Here is a 17,047-nt window from a genome sequence, read left to right on the forward strand (position 1 = left end):
TTTCACAATGGGTAAGTTTCCTTTTGAACTGCTAATTTTGAGAGCGCTTCATATATTCTTTCTTCAGAGAAAGTATTGTCCTGTTGATTTATTTAGGTCTTCTTTGGTTTCTTTCATCAGCACTGTATACTTTTTAGCATACAAGTCCTATGTTTATTTTTCTAGATTTACATGTAATATTTATTTTGTGGTGATTTGTAAATGGTATTACATTTTGAAATTTCACATTGTTCATTGCTAGTGTATGAGAATACAATCAATTTCCAAATGCTTATCTTATATCCTGCAATCTTGCTAAATGCACCTAGTATTTCTATCAGATTTTTGTGGATTCCTCAAGGTTTTCTATGTAGAAATCAGTAAATATGCAAATAATTTATTTTTTTCCTTTCCTAATTGGTGTATCTCTTTTTTTTGTATGCTGTATGGCGGGGTCACATTTCATTATTCTTCATTGTGAGTATTCCATTACTGCAGCAAGATTTGTTGAATTTTTGTTTGCTGGGGCAGGCTCCGGGAATCAAACCCGGGTCTCCAGTATGGCAGGCGAGAATTCTGCCACTGAGCCACTGCTGCATCACCGGTTTGCTTGTCTTTTGATGGTTGTTTTGCTTGTTTGTTAATATTATTTCCTTACGATCTTTTTGATATTTGTAGGGTCTGTGGTCATCTTGTTAACACCGACATTGGTAATTTGTGTCTTTTCTTTTTCCTATTGTCAGTCTCAGTAGAAGTAAGATCATTTTATTGATCTTTTCAAAGTACCAGCTCTATATTTTTCTTCCTTTATTAATTTACTGATAACATAAACCTCAAAATTGCTCAGAATAGGTTTGTTTGGTTTTTTTTGTTGTTGGGCAGGCACCAGGAATCAAACCAGGTCTCTCGCATATGCAGGCGAGAATTTTGCCTGTTGAGCCACCGTGGCCTGCCCTCAGAATAGGTGACTTAACCTCAACTTTAAAAAAATCTTACCACTTTTCCTGATTTTGAGTTATCAAACAGTACTATATAAAAACCAGATATGAGAAACATAATAATCAAAAAATCTTAATTTTGTACCTACCAAAGTAGAGGTACCATTAGTGAAAGAAACTGTACATTCATCTTCATCACCATCTTTATCAAAATCTTCCATTTCTTCCTGTCTTGGTCTTTTGGCATTTTCAGGAGACAAGAAATTTTCTTCCTTTCTTTTGGCCATCATCAGGTCTGAACAGATATTTACGGTAATAATAAAGTAAATGAATTATAGTATCCATATTATTGTCTCATATACATTAAACTTAACAATAAATCACAAAACCATATTACATTTTAAATACTATGCCCCATCCTTTTTTACTTTAAAAGTTAAAAACAAAAAATCTTCATGCATAATCTACAATAGATTTCTAACTTACTCATGGCCAAGATTTCATCTATATGAACTTATCTACGTTTCAAGTCCTAAACTCACAAAAGGGAAATTATTTAACTATGGTTTCCGATTTTTAGATCTATTATTAGATATGGTATAATACCATCTGAATTCATTTCAGAGCATCATCCAATTTTCACAAGTTACAATATAATAGCAAATTAGATAACATTTTGATTGTTAAACTTTTTCCCCCAGACATATTTTGAAGTAGTGTTGCTCAGCTTAACTGCTCCCTAAAGAAACAGTACACAGTGATTGCCTATTTTTTGCCAATACAATGTAAAAGTTGGACATAGGAACTTTACTGAAAATTATACAAAAGATTTTGTTAAACATGAACATACCTCAAGTCAAAGTTAATGGTCTGTGACAGAAATTAAATTTTATGATTACTCTGATTATTACTTTTATTTTTCTTTCTTCTTGATTTGTTTTTCAATCATTTTTATTGTTTCCATGGAGATGTGACCCACCCAACTGCGGGTGGTACCTTTTGATGAGTTGGTTTTCATGGAGACATGAAACCACTCTCACTGAAGCCCTTTAAGAGGAAACTGTTTTAGAAAGAGCCTACAGTGCTGACAAAACCCATATAGCCAGAGACCTGTGCAGATGAAGGAGGGAAACACCCTTGGGGGAGCCTTAGGAAATGAGAGAAAGGTAGCAAACATCACCATGTGCCTTCCCAGTTGAGAGAAAAACCACAAACTTCATCAGCCTTTTCCCTGGAGTTAAGGTATCTTTCTCTGGACGCCTTAGTTTGGTCATGTTCACAGCCTTCGAACTGTAAATTTGCAACTTAATAAATTCTGTTTTTAAAAGCAGTCTGTGTTTCTGATATATTGCATTCTAGCAGCTTGCAAACTTAAACAAATAGGTATCTAATAATTGCTTGCCAAATAAAGGAAATAAATATCCATGACACAGATACTTAAAATCTTACACGATGCGAGAAAAGAACAGGAGGCGTTCTAGCCTCAACTTATTTCATAACCTTTCACAGCACTCTTATCTGTACTACGTATCTGCTTCTCCACCACGGCAGTAGATGGAAGGACAGTTCTCCCTGCCACGACTATGGACCAAGATTCTACTGTCCGTCACTGGAAGAGATGTAGCTCTATTTGATGACCGACACACAGGCCAAGAGAGCCAGTTTTAAGAGCTGGTGGGAGAGATGTTGGGGACAAGGGGGTGTGCATGGCGTCCAGGAGCAGGAGCTCAGACACCAGATGAAGAACACAAGAGAGAAAACTAGAGCCAGGAGAGGAACTGCTCTTGTGGGCTAACTTATCAGGGTTTGGTATAAAGACAATGTGTATTTCATTAAGTGAAATGAGAGATTTTTCCATCTTTTTCATGCTCTAAAATCACTTTTACAGCATGACATTTAAAATGTATTTTAAAACTGAGAAAGAACTAAGCTTACAGTGGAAACTGCTTCAAAGTCAGTTGTATGAAATCATTTCTATTTCCTTGAATCTTCAATTTTACAGTTACACAACTTTCTTGAATTTTTTGTTTCAGTTTATTTTCCAATAACCTGCATTTAAAGCCTCAACTTTATTCACAAAATTAACTTGTTTTGTAAAATCCCTATCTGCAATCATGACTTCTTTCACGCAAACCTTATCTGAATAATTAAATTTCAGAGCTATTTTAAACATTTTCTCCAAGAACTAATACTTTGCTTTATCAAACCTAGTTTTTTTAATGCGAGTATTTTGATGTTTACTCAAATATTTTCATACAGTATTAAGCCCCAACAAAAGCTTGTATTCTCTAGCCTAAGAATCAGCAAAAGGGCTGTTTAGCAAGAGAAAAAAAATTATATAATAACCATTCTACTCCAGACAACTACCACAGGAAAAACACATGGTCCCAGCCCATTCCCTCATCTGCAAAGGCCAGGAGGGAGTCTGGACTTCCCCTCTGGGGAGTTCCTAAGGAAGAATCACAACACCTTAGCTAGGGTTGAGTCAGCAGAGGTAGTACTGCTGTCTCCTCCCCCGGTGGCATCAGAGGTGGCCTAGTGGAGAGGCAGGACCTTCAGCACTTCCTAGTGATGCTGTGAGGACATCCCGGCCCCAGGAATCACTGTGACTAAGGAAATAGCTCTGGGCACTTCCTTCAGTCCCTGTGGTCCTGGCTGGCCTAACCATGAAGGGTAGTAGTTCTTAAATGTTGTAGCCCCTCAAAAAGTACAGAGGACCCCAAAAATCTTTTGTTCACAGCTATCAATATTTACCACATTAGAATTTAAAACTGAGAAACTTTTAAAGAACATACAGTTCACATTCCATCAGTGGTCAGAGCACCGATACCACGTCATGAGACCTCTGAAAAACTCCACTGTACACTAGTGAGCAAATTAGAGTATAAAAGACCATAATGTCATAGTATTATGAAAAATTTTGACCATGCAGACCCCTTGAAAGGGGCTTGGGTCCCCTGAAGGTACCTAAATGACACTTTGTAAGCTGCTGCTGTAGGAGATACCATAAGCCAGTCCATTAGACAGTGCCATAAATGAGGGGTAGAGTTGGCAAGCAATAAAGCAAGTTAGAGGTAGGTAAGAAGGAGATCACAAGAGGACACTGTGGTGCAAGGACCAGCAAGCAGCACTTAACATCTGAAAACTTGTTAGAAATGCAGAATCTCAGGCTCCAGTCCAGAACAAGTACATGGGAATTTTCATTTTAACAAGATCTTGGGTGACTCAGATACACATTAAAAGTTTGAGAACTGTTGCAAACTATGTTAAGAATTTGGATTTAATCCTAGTATGAAAGCAATAAAGAACCTAATATGAGAAATCAACTAACTTTTAAAATATATATTAACATCCAGAGAAGAATATCTAACTTAAACAAATGCCTTTCAAGGAAGCGTTACCAGTAGTCAAAACTTCATAATATTCAACAGCTTTTCACAAAAAATTTAAATTAACGTTTATTTTGAAATCTTGAACTCTTTAGAGAAGTAAAAAATTCAAAATCAAACATATTCTTCAAATCATTTAATAACAAGAATCAACGTATAACAATTTCAGCTTAGAATACTAAAATAGCAGTGGAGACTAATAGCAGGCTGTTATTTTCACAGCAGCACATTCTCCGACCTTTCTCAATTACTGAGTAATTTATTTATTATAGAACAGCAAAAATTTAATGTTGGTTTTCCCAGCATTAAATTTCCTTTTAGACATTATCTTTATCAGTGCCCAAAACAAAATGCTGCACTGAGCAGACACTCTAGACATCAACTGACTGATTTCAGTATTTTACCATAAGAAACGTTTTTCCAAATAAAATTGGGTGGGAGGGAGGTGCCCTAAGGTAAATGTAAAGAGTTTCCAACAAAGAATATGGGATTCCACACTACAGAGAAGACATGCAGCAAACACTGTGAGGATGATGCTTTTTTATTTCCTGGGCTTGGCCTGGGATTTGCAGTATGCTATTAGGTTTCCATGGTAACGTACATCTAATTGAGACTGTAAGACCCTAACTTTAAAATAGGAATCATTCTGTAGTTTGATGATGGTGGATTTTTAAAAACATGAATGGCCTGTATCATTCACATATCACATAGATACACTTCAAAATACTGTTTCCAAAAAGTTAAAGAGACATTAATAGATGCAAAGAAAAATACTTTCAAATATTCGGGGCAACACCAAGAAAGGAAAAAAAAAAAAAAGCTCCTCTGGGATTTTCAATATATTCCCAAAGCTCTTTGTAATTTTTAATATTTACTTATTTACAAAGAAAAATAGGAATTAGGAAGACAACATTTCTTCCTTAGAGGAAGCAAATTCCATCAGTACGCAAACAGTAATAGATATGCTGATACCAATAAATGAGTTTAAGAAAAATCAATAACCAAGAGTTTATTATATGATGCACGTGCATAGGACATTTTTTTCTAAAATGTAAATTTTATTGTGAATATCTATCAATCCACACTTCCCATTAATACCAAAGTAGGGCTAAAGCCAGTAAATACAGACATAACAATTAAAATTATTAGTAAGAAAATGGTTTTTTAAAAAAGGGAAATTGCTGCTACTTCTGAATCTGCCCTGCATTGTGTTTACCTCAGTCTCATTTCGACTCCTCTCACTGGACATATTCATTTTACATTAAACAATCTTTTTAATGTTCTGAATTAAGCACACAGCTTGAAATATACCATGAAATCATGCGAGATGTAATAAAAATAATATGAATATTTAAGGGAAAAAATGACTAAAGTCTATTCCATCAAAATTCAAGATCAGCAAAAATGGGAAGTACAAAGCACAGTATGTCAAATAATAAAATTCGAGGAATATGATTGTCTTTCAAACACCCTGTGGTCAACACAGAGGACAGTTAAAACAGAACAAAAATAGTGGCAAAAGAGACTGGAAATGATGTGAGTCTAAGCAGTGGCAATCAGGGATGAAGGGAGAAGAGATGAAACCAAGAGATTTAAAAGACTGGATAAAATGGGTAAATAAATTAACATTTGTTGAGTAACTACTTCCTATGTGGTTAATTGTTGAAATAAATGCCTTATTTCCTCTCCTTCTCAACATCTTTATGTGATACCCTTACTTTACAAAAGGGGAAACTGAGGCTAGGGTAGACATTTGCCCACACTTACGCAATTGTAATTAGTTGAGCCCAGATTCAAACCAGGTTTGTCGAAATTCAAACTCAAACCTAATATCCAGGTTCTTACTGGCATGAACAAATGAGTTTAACTGATAGTTTAATTGTTCATAGGCAGTGAAATTGACTATGAATCTGTTCTTTATTTTCTCATCTTCTATTTCTTTCATTAACCTAAAAAACAAAAAGGATCCTACTGTGATATGTTTCTTTAATGCTATTACTAAAGCCAATAAACTTCATATGTGTTTAATTTTCAGAACTAATCTTCATACTTAATGCTGAATGCCATTATAAGTACGAGCAGCAGGGATGGAAAGGAGGGAAGATAAATGACAAATTTATTTTGTTTGAAAACATTGATTTTGAAGTGCTTCTGAGATACTGAGATGGAGAGCCAGTAGGCAGTAAAATATACACTGCAGCGAGGTGATGTGGGAGGGGAATCTAGAGAGCCGCAGAAAGGAGTTCCAGTCGGACCAACCGGGACCACCTGGGAGAGCTGACGGACCTGCTGAGCCAAGAGCGGCAACATCAATACGTCCCTGCACTCGATGCTCGGTCATCGCGACTTACAGGTTTGTGTACACAGAACTGTGACACTTAACTGCGTCGTGGTAAAACTACGAGTTAATCGTTTATTAATTCCTGAAAGGATGCCAGTGTAGCTTTAATTTTCCTAACTTAGATCTGAAAACAGTCAAATTTTAGACATTTTACCTAACAAACTAATGACTCTATAAGATATACTCAAAATAACCCTTTGAGGGATAAAACCAGTTTTTCACTTGAACACATACATGTGATTACCTTTTGCCAGGCTCAACACTAAATCCTTCATACAGTCACAAGAATTTGTGAGTCTGGCACTGTGTTCTGTTCCCCAATATAAAGAAGTGAAACTTAGACTCACCCAAGGTCACGCAACTTTGGCTCTGCCTGATATGAAAACATGTTTTTAATCAGTATACTAGTGGTCGCCAAACTTTTTGTAGATGCACCCTGTTCTAGTTTGCTAGCTGCCAAACTGCAATATACCAGAAACAGAATGGCTTTTAAAAGGAGGAACTTAATAAGTTGCAAGTTTACAGTTCTAAAGCCATGAAAATGTCTCAATTAAAGCAAGTCTACAAAAATGTCCAGTCTAAGGCACCAACCAGAGATTACCTTCACTCACTCAAGAAAGACCGAAGAAATTCATGGTTTCTCTCAACTGGAAAGACACATGGCACCGTCTGCTAGCTTTCTCTCCAGCTTCTTGTTTCATGATGCTCTCCTAGGAGCATTGTCCTTCATCTCCAAAAGTCTCCAGCTGGTGGACTCTCGTGATTCCACAGCTCTGCTGCTTTCTCCAAAATGTTTCCTGTTTTCAAGGATTCCAATAAACAAATCAAGACCCACTGGAATGGGTGGAGTCACATCTCCCTGTAATCAAAGGCTAATAGCCCAATAGGGTGTGGAGATAATCTAACCTACAATGCAGAAGACGGATTAAAAGAAACAGCTGTTCCACGAGATGATCAGGATCAAAACAGGGCTTTTCCAGGGCACATCATCCTTTCAAACCGCACACACCCACTCAGGAAAAAAAAAATTCTTTGAATACACGTTCCGATACAAACTCATTTCTGTACACTTCTGGCACTAACAGAACCAGTTAAAGTAAACCCAGATGCCTGCCCTCTCCCGTGGAAATCTGGTGAGCGCCTTGCTGTCGCAGCCCTCTTCGGAATCGGACTCCTGAGGCTCCCCTGGCCGAGCCCCAGCACGGCTTCCAACCAAGCTAAGCATGCAATGCGGCGGGCTGTCCCCTGCAGGCTGTCCCCTGCGGGCTTCACCCACGGGCTGTCCCTGAGAGCTCTACCTGCGGGCGTCACCCGCGGGTTGTCCCTGAGAGTTTACCCGCGGGCTGTCCCTAAGAGCTTCACCCGCGGGCTGTCCCTGAGAGCTTCACCCGCGGGCTGTCCCTGAGAGCTTCACCCGCGGGCTGTCCCTGCGGGCTTCACTGGGGGCTTCACCCGCGGGCTGCCCGTGCGGGCTTCACTGGGGGCTTCACCCGCGGGCTGCCCGTGCGGGCCCCGGCATGCGCACACCGGGCAGGCGTTCCCTGCCCTTCCGCACCCTCGAGGCCGCTCTCCGCACTCGCCAGTCCATTTCCGCAAGGAAACAGTCCAGAGAAAACGCCAGCACAAGTCCCTCGCACATCACAATTGAAATCTCTTAGACCGCGCCATTTCCGTTGTCAGGAACCAGACGAAAGCGGTTTACCTGGCATCTCCAGACACGCTGGGCACGGCGGCGATGGCCAGGCTCCGACAAGCGCCCCCGGCAGCAGACCCCCGGCCCCGAGCCCCCGGCAGCAGACCCCCGGCCCCGAGGCCCCGGCAGCAGACCCCCGGCCCCGAGCCCCCGGCAGCAGACCCCTGGCCCCGAGCCCCCGGCAGCAGACCCCCGGCCCCGAGGCCCCGGCAGCAGACCCCCGGCCCCGAACCCCCGGCAGCAGACCCCCGGCCCCGAGGCCCCGGCAGCAGACCCCCGGCCCCGAGGCCCCGGCAGCAGACCCCCGGCCCCGAGCCCCCGGCGCCGAGCCCCCGGCAGCAGACCCCTGGCCCCGAGCCCCCGGCAGCAGACCCCCGGCCCCGAGGCCCCGGCAGCAGACCCCCGGCCCCGAGGCCCCGGCAGCAGACCCCCGGCCCCGAGGCCCCGGCAGCAGACCCCCGGCCCCGAGGCCCCGGCAGCAGACCCCCGGCCCCGAGCCCCCGGCGCCGAGCCCCCGGCAGCAGACCCCTGGCCCCGAGCCCCCGGCAGCAGACCCCTGGCCCCGAGCCCCCGACAGCAGACCCTCGGCCCCGAGAGCAGGCCCCTGGCCCCGAGCCCCCGGCAGCAGACCCCTGGCCCCGAGCCCCCGGCAGCAGACCCCTGGCCCCGAGCCCCCGGCAGCAGACCCTCGGCCCGGAGCCCCCGGCCCCGAGCCCCCGGCGCCCACCAAGTTTCCCGCGGCCGAGGAGACGCGCCGCCTGCAGAGAGGGCGCCAAGATTCCCGCCCGAGGGAGCCGACTCCGTCCGCGCCGCAGCTCCGGAGCCCGCGGCCCTCAGGGGTCGGGGCGTCGAAAGCTCGGGGGGCCCGAGGCAAGGGCAGCGGCAGCGCGCGCCCCGACCCTACCTCGACCCGGTCGAGACCTCCCGGAGGAGGCCAGTCCGCGGGGCGGTCGCAGCGCGAAGCGACGCCGGGGCCACCCAGGGCAGTGCCGGCGCCGGCGGCCGCCGTTGGCTAACCACAGGCACGCGCGCCGCAGGCGAACGCAGCTGCCCCGGCGACCCCCGCGGGACGCTCCGTGCCTGCGGCCCGCGCCTGCGCCGTCTGGGGTCTTCGCGCCGCCGGCGTCTGAGAGGAGGGACAGGAAGTGCCGTCTGAGGGCGGGAAGCGGCTCTGCGGGCCGACGCAAGCGCGGGAGGTGGGAGCGCTGTGCCGAGGGAGGGGGAGAGAAGTCGGCGGCCACGGCCCCAGGCCCGCGCATGCGTGCGCCGGCCGGGCGCGGCGTGGGGCGGAAGGCGCTCCCCGGAAGGGGCGGGCCGCGGCGGCGGGCGCGGCGGAAGCGCTTTCCGAGGACCCGGGGACTGTCGGGAGAGGAAAGTGGAGAAGATGCAGATTTAGAGGCCCAGCAGCTGGCACACGACGGCCGGTCGGTTCCAGACCCGTGGAGGGGTCGGGGGAAGTCCCGCCCGTGGGGCCCCGCAACGCCTCGGAGGCCCCGGGAGCGCGCAGACAGTGGAGGGCCGCGCCCTGCGCCGTCGCCGCGGGCCGCGCCCGCCCATTCCCACCCGGCTAAGGCCGCCTTCCTGCTCGCCCCTTCCAGAGGGGCGGCTGTCGGCCTTCCGGCCTTCCCTCGACCGTACGCTCCTAAAGGTAATCGGATATCTCTGCTTTATTCCTCTGGTGGCCTCGCCTAGGAACAGTGACCACCGTGACGCAGCCAAGAGACACGGCGCGTGGGGGTTAGAGCCAGCGAGTGCCCAGGGAGGCGGCGGACGTTAGGGTAGCCGGGGGCAGGACTGGGACACCAAAGAAAGGATCGACCGGGTGGCCTGGCAGTGGCTAGGATAGCTGGGACGCTGTGCTGAGGAGGGTTTCGGACACCTGGCTCCTGCTCCTTGTGACAACCGCTGGGAGCGCAGATGACTGTGCTTAGCTGCCGCCTCCTTAAGGAAGCCTTCCTGATTGCCCCGGCCTCCTGATCTTCATGCCCGTACTTGCCACACTGCACAGCCTAGCCCTGCTAAGGTCCTCGGATGCAGGGCTGGATGCGGACAGCCTCGAGCACCTTGGAGAGTGCCTGGCAGATAGGCGCTTGATAAATACTAGTGGACAAGAAAGAATAAATTAAGCCTTGGTTATAGTATACTTAATAGTTAAAAAAAACTTCGTATCAAAGTAAAACCAAAGAAATAATAAAATATAGCATTAATTATTGAATTACTTTGAAAATCCCATCCAATACAATCCTCTCCTGAATAAAGTTTACAGCATTTACCGATCTTTATATAAAAATGTAGTCATCTAAATGGGAACTGGGGAATTTGACATAATTCTCACTTTATTGTTAAGATAAATTTTCTCCCTAATATTTTGCTTAAAGCAAATAAAATTGGAAAACTGTTGTTTAATAAAATTGCGTCTATATTTGCATACATCAAGGCACTAACCTTTTTATTTTCTTTAAATTTGATTCATTAGTGGTGTTAGCAAGGTGCTGTGCTTTTCTCACCCCATTCAGTTTTATAATTAACCAATAAAAGGTTATTAGCTTTTAAGGAAGTTTTAGAAGCATGAATTGATTTATGAGCACCATATGGTTACATCAAAGGGTTTGTTTTTGACCTGATGTGGATGCTTAAGCTTTTTCTTTAGAAATGTGTGGTGTCTCTGCTAAGCACTAAAGTGTGGAATAGAGTGATTTCTTACACAGGCTATCCAAATTGGTCATGGAATTCAAAGAGTATTAGAATGTTATAATTCATTTGGTTCAGCCCCCTCCCCCAATTTTATAGCTAGGTTAGTCTTTCTAAGGTCATACAGCTAATTACTTGAATAGCTAAGACTGAAATCCCAAGCTTTCTTATCCTCAGTTCAAGTGAGTGCCCTTTTCACTAAACTAAATTGGAACCACCAGTAGGATAAAGTCATGTACCGTGTTCTGCCTTTGTTGATTCACATAGCTTTTCTTTTGTTACAAAATTTGAAAATTAAGTATGAAGGTTAGAAGAGTCTTTTTTATATGTAGTATATAGATTGCATGATCAAACTGAATTCAATAAAATTACTATGTTATAGAAGGTATGAATAGGGACTCATCAGATTCCACACCCTTTTAAAAACTAAAAAGCAGGACAAAAGTGTATGTAGCTTTGGGTGGATTTTACATGCATGTTATTAAATTTTTACTTCATGCTAAACTGCTTTCATTGAGTTGATTATGACCTCATGCAAGAACCCTCTGTTCTATCCTGCAGTGTTACTGTACTTAAATATCTTAAAAGTTGTTGCATTCTGCCTCTTTTGGTAACTTTATATTTGCTTTTACAGTCCTGCCATTGCTACTTAATGTCACTTCAGGAGAAGAGCTGCTGCAAAGAAAGTGACAGAATGGAAAACAGTAGATGAAAGAAATAGATATTTGGGATCTGCTTTCCTAGAACAAGTTACAGCATATAATTTGACTTAATTTTTTTCCTTTTAGATCTGTTGTTTTAGTATTCTGCTTTTATGAACTGTATTCAAAAGGAACACTGTTACATTAGTATTTGTTGCGTAACTGGCTACAGGAATTAATTAACAGAAGTTCATGTCACCTGTAAGAAAATTCACTATTCATTCACAAAAAGTGATGATTTTTTAACAAGATCACTCTGGCTTCTCTGGGGAGAATGCTTGTGTGGAAGCGGGAGTAGGGGTAATAACAAGTGAAAGCAGGGAGACTGATTAGAAGACCATTACCGTTATATACAGGCCAGAGGAGAGAAGTGTCTTTAGAGAAGGGGATTTAGAATGTGTTTTGGAGATAAAGGTTTTGGGGTTCAACTTGGTGTTAGAACCAAAAAGAACTGCTAGATTTTTGAACCTAAATAACTGAGTATTTGGGAAAGACACCAGTTTTGTGGAGAAGTCATGGAATCAAGAATTAAATGCACGGATCATGCATCACGTGGGGTTGATAAATATACAGTTGGATGTTCTGCTCAGGAGCTCAGCAGAGAAGTTAGAGGATGTGGGATAAACAATGCTAGAAAGGGACAGGAATATGAAGAGAACTGCAGAGGGGACTCAGCAGTAATGTCCTTTCACGTTGTCTGCCTCTTTAGCTGACTGTCCACATGTTCTTCCTATGTAAGTCCACTCACTCTCCGATCCCCACACCTACCCCAAGCCTTGCTTGGCATAGTCCTATTTTGTTATTTTTTAAGTTTTAAACTACTCAAGGCTATCTAAGTCTTACATTAATTCAAGATCTAATAGACGTTCACTGATGATGAGGTACTGAGGGGACAAAAGATTCAATGAGACATGACAAGATGATAAGCTCCCATAAAAATGTCCTCTTCACGCCCATCATTCAGAGGAAATAATGGAAAATAAGTGTATTTCATGATAACATTCTTTTCTCCTCATAAAAGAAACAACATCACTATGCAGAACTATACTTGCAGAGGAGAAGAGAGACTAAGCTTTTTCAAATCCATTTCATTAGAATTTTGGGGACTAGATAAAGCACCAAAGTGGTTAAAAAGTCATCGAGATTGACTAAAGAATATGGTGACCAGAGGATTGGCAATTAAAGAGACATATAGTACGTAATGGAGAAGAGAACCCTTTAGTTCAGAGTTAGTAACCCAGATTTTACTTTCTGGGACCCAACCAACAATTCTGTTACGATTTTTTCTGTGTTGTTTATACCAGTTGTCTTTAAGAAGCCATTATTACAATTTTGTATCTTTATAAAATTACTGATATCTATTCGACTATCATTGTAATTCTGTAATATACCATGGATCCCAGTCATTAAACCCTGCTTCTTTCTGACAAAGAAATTAATACAGTAAAAATTAAGTTTTAAGTATAATAATCCCATTTGTGCTGGTTTGAAATTATGTATGTACCCTAGAAAAGCCATGCTTTAATCCTAATCCCATTTTGTAAAGGTAGCTGTTGCTTCTAATCCCTATTCAGTACTGTATATTTGAAACGAATTAGATCATCTCCCTGGAGATGTGATTTAATCAAGAGTGGTTGTTAAGCTGGATTAGGCGATGACATATCTCCACCCATTTAGATGGGTCTTGATTAGTTTCTGGAGTACTATAAAAGGAAACATTTTGGAGAAAGAGAAATTCAGAGAGAGCAGAGCAGAACGACATAACCACGAGAAGCAGAGTCCACCAGCCAGCGACCTTTGGAGATGAAAGAGGAGAATGCCTCCTGGGGAGCTTCATGAAACCAGAAGCCAGAAGAAGCTAACAGATGACACTGTGTTCACCATGTGCCCTTCCAGATGAGAGAGGAACTCTTGAGTGTGCTCACCATGTGCCCTTACACTTGAGAGAGAAACCCTGAACTTCATCGGCCTTCTTGAACTAAGATATCTTTCCCTGGATGCCTTTGACTGGACATTTCTATAGACTTGTTTTAATTGGAATTTTCTCAGCCTTAGAACTATAAACTAGCAACTCATTAAATTCCCCTTGTTAAAAGCCATTCCGTTTCTGGTATATTGCATTCCAGCAGCTAGCAAACTAGAACACCATTATACTAGAGCTGTTATAGGCTTAATTAAAAACCTTGTTTGTCTTGTTTAACGGATCCAGTCTGTGGGAGACTTAATATATTAATATAATCTGTTCTGTCCTTGTTTTTTCACAGGCATAGCTGCCATTGGTGAATAATATATTCCATTAAAGTTTTTATAAAATAATCCTAATATGCTTGGAATATTTAGAAGATTACAATTTGTAAAATCAAGAGTCTACTACATCGTTGTACCTCTTTTTTTTTTACCACAACTTTGAGAAAGAATACGGTTTACATCACCATCCTGTACATAAATGTGTGTATAATATTATCAACACTGCACTAGATGGCAATCTTCATTACTTTTCAGTTCTGTCTGTGAGACCAATTTATATAATGAAGCATTACAAATACTGTAAAAAGAATTGAATCATCAAAAAAGGTTTTGCCTTGCTTAAGACCACATGACTAGTTCTTAGGCAACTTGAAGGAAATTAGAACATGTGAATCTCTTCAAAAAAAGCCATGCCGAAGTCATAATTAACATTTAGATACTCATAAATTTGCCAGAACGCAAGACCTATACCCGTATTTGGTCACTTAAAATTTAGGCAAGAAACGGACCACTTAAAGATTTTAGTTTATTTCCTCAACTTGTCTTGCAGACGGGACTATGTTTTTTAAAACTTTTAATTTGAAAAGTAATACATCTACATGATTATTTTAAAAATCAACATATGTACAAAAATTAATGCAAAGAAATATACTTTGTAGAGTAATTCTTTCATCCCTGATCTTGAGTTATCTCTAATATATAATCTTTTTCATTTAAACTTAATCTGATTTTTTCAGTACATATAGATCTTTCCCATTTTTTTTATTTGCTGAATCTTGCATTCCACTTTTTCAACATAACCATAATTAACTGTTATGTTATTGGTAGACATTTGTCTCTTCCCCGTCTTACTATTATAAACACTGCTGCAGTGAATGGCTTTGTACATAAGTGCACACACCTAAGAGCTTATCTTAAATTCTTAGACGAAGCATTGCTAAATCCAAAGTTACCTGCATTTAAAATTTTGCAACTAGCAGCAGAACCACATTTGAATGGCATAAGATCACACAATAATGTTCCTGCAGAGAGGAATTGCCTAATTTCCTTCAATAACAATTCAGTCCAGTTCCCAAAATGAGTTACAGCTTAAAGGACAGCAAAACTACCCAAAAAAATTTTCCTCTCAAACTTTCTGGTTCTGAGTTTTACACATGATGGTTCATAATTTCTTACTTCAAAAGTCTCATTCACTCCTTCATAACAAGGCCTTTTCCAACCCTTTTATTTCCAGAGTTACAAAAAAAGTAAACCTTAACTCACAGTCTGTGCCACAGTGCTACATGCAGGCATTGAAACTTCTTGATGTTCCCTAGACAGTCCTGGCATGGAGCCACCATTAATGCTATCTCCTGCTTTCTTTACCTTTAACCCTGTAGATTTCTCTTGATAAAGTGACAGATCTGTGAATATTTGTGCAGTCATTCATAAAAAGTAGCGATACTCATGGTGAACCTGACCACATTTAGAAAAAGATTGAGAAAAGTACAGAGAAAATGCAGCAATAGTTCATTCATTTACTTTGCTACCATGTACAATTCTAGAAAATATACTTAGAATGAACTCTGTTAAAGAAAGAGACAATACAGTACTTCTTAATGAAAATGGTTCTGCATCGTGGTCAGAATCTTTGATATCTTTGTCTCCTCCCTTGTGATTGAAAGGTATTAAAGTCATTCGGAGGATGATAATCTGGATTTTATTTACATAGTTAGACCAGATCTTCAGTGCAGGCATTATGTATTTTTATCAAGTTATAACATAAAAAAAGACATTTAGATGTTTAATAAGGGAAAACTGGATCAGAAAATACCAGTGTTACAACAGCAGAATTGAAGTCAATTTTGTTTTTAAAATGCATATGTTAACTATGCATGGGGGAAAAACTAACGTTTTTCTTTGAGTGTAGAACTATACGTGATCTTATTTAAATTTTTATTGTTTAAAATATTTTTTTTATTTTACCACAATGAACGTTTGTGACCCTGCGATATATAAATCATGTCCTTTTTGAAAACATAATTGTATATTCCCCTCGTTTTCTGCTCGTTTCTTCACCTGTCCCCATTTCATCAATTTCCTTCATTAACCACCTTGTTTTTTCTTTAGTTTTGTTTGCATGATTCCTTTTTTTTTTTTCACATGGGAAGGCACTGGGAATCCAACCTGGGTCCTCTGGCATGGCAGGCAAGCATTCTTACCTGCTGAGCCACCGTGGCCCACCCTGTTTTGTTTTGTTTTTCCTGATTTTCTTAGGGCTAGTTCTCTTCTTTCTTCAGGTATATAAATTGAGAGGTAAGTTGTCAAGTAGAGTTTTCTACCCATTTCCACATTTTTCAGTTCTTGTTATTAGCTAGTCACCACCATTTTTTTTAATGTTGTAGGTATTTTTGATGCATCTAGAAAAACTGACTTATTGGAGAAATAAAGAGAATCTTCTATTTACAAATATCTGGAGCCAACTTATAATGAATTGTTTAAATTCCTGTTCTGAACCTGTTTTTGTTTTTTTTTTTTTAAACAATCTTTTTAAAACTGTTTCAGATAACAGCAGCTGATCCTGAGAATGGGAGTGAATGATTTGTGGCAGATTCTGGAGCCTGTTAAGGAACACCATTGCTTGCACAGTCTTGGTGGGAAAACCATCGCAGTTGATCTGAGCCTCTGGGTGTGTGAGGCACAGATGGTCAAAAAAATGATGGGAAGAGTCACGAAGCCCCAGCTCAGGTAGAGGAAACATTCTCAGAGTATAAAGGTGTGGTTGCACAGCACTCATGAGGTCTTGGTTTTGTTTCCACTTTATTTCTTTTACATTTTGAGATTTTTAAATAGATTAACATGTCTAGATCTGTCTTTTTGTTGATGGCTCACAAATTTGTAACTCTTACCCTTTGAGCTTCAGACTCATATCTAGCTGTCTATTTAACATACCCACTAGGATGCTTTGGTTACTAAAAGCCAGAAATTTGAAAGTCATTTTCTCCCTCTTTTATCTCGCCCTCACATACAATCCATGAGTAGGTCTTGTAAGTTCTATTTTCAAAATGTATTTGTGTTCACACACTTTC

General features: G+C 41.7%; 2 protein-coding genes across 12 annotated transcripts in view; one reads left to right on the forward strand and one right to left on the reverse strand.

The window, feature by feature from the left end:
* The window catches only part of SMC6 (structural maintenance of chromosomes 6), a 114,754-nt gene extending 105,402 nt beyond the window's left edge, over nucleotides 1-9,352 (reverse strand). Inside the window, exons 1-2 of one of the 7 annotated variants that reach the window (XM_077152135.1) lie at nucleotides 9,245-9,352; nucleotides 1,067-1,212 (exon numbers count right to left, since the gene is read on the reverse strand). In XM_077152135.1, coding sequence (XP_077008250.1) covers nucleotides 1,067-1,207 — 141 coding nt within the window. In that variant the 5' untranslated portion in view covers nucleotides 1,208-1,212; nucleotides 9,245-9,352. Of the gene's footprint in view, nucleotides 1-1,066; nucleotides 1,213-2,097; nucleotides 4,284-7,248; nucleotides 7,516-7,983; nucleotides 8,324-8,349; nucleotides 8,374-9,067; nucleotides 9,089-9,244 lie in introns of those variants that run through there. The other 6 variants (XM_077152139.1, XM_077152134.1, XM_077152137.1 and 3 more) reach the window with 6 other exon arrangements.
* Nucleotides 9,353-9,637: 285 nt separating this feature from the next.
* Nucleotides 9,638-17,047, forward strand: part of GEN1 (GEN1 Holliday junction 5' flap endonuclease) — a 39,516-nt gene continuing 32,106 nt past the window's right edge. For 4 of the 5 annotated variants that reach the window (XM_077152140.1, XM_077152142.1, XM_077152143.1 and 1 more), the window contains exons 1-2: nucleotides 9,638-9,988; nucleotides 16,524-16,706. In XM_077152140.1, the coding sequence (XP_077008255.1) occupies nucleotides 16,546-16,706 (161 nt within the window). In that variant the 5' untranslated portion in view covers nucleotides 9,638-9,988; nucleotides 16,524-16,545. Of the gene's footprint in view, nucleotides 14,181-16,523; nucleotides 16,707-17,047 lie in introns of all 5 variants that reach the window. The other variant, XM_077152141.1, reaches the window with a different exon arrangement.

The sequence above is a fragment of the Tamandua tetradactyla genome, chromosome 3, assembly GCF_023851605.1.
Source record: "Tamandua tetradactyla isolate mTamTet1 chromosome 3, mTamTet1.pri, whole genome shotgun sequence".
Lineage (NCBI taxonomy): Eukaryota > Metazoa > Chordata > Mammalia > Pilosa > Myrmecophagidae > Tamandua > Tamandua tetradactyla.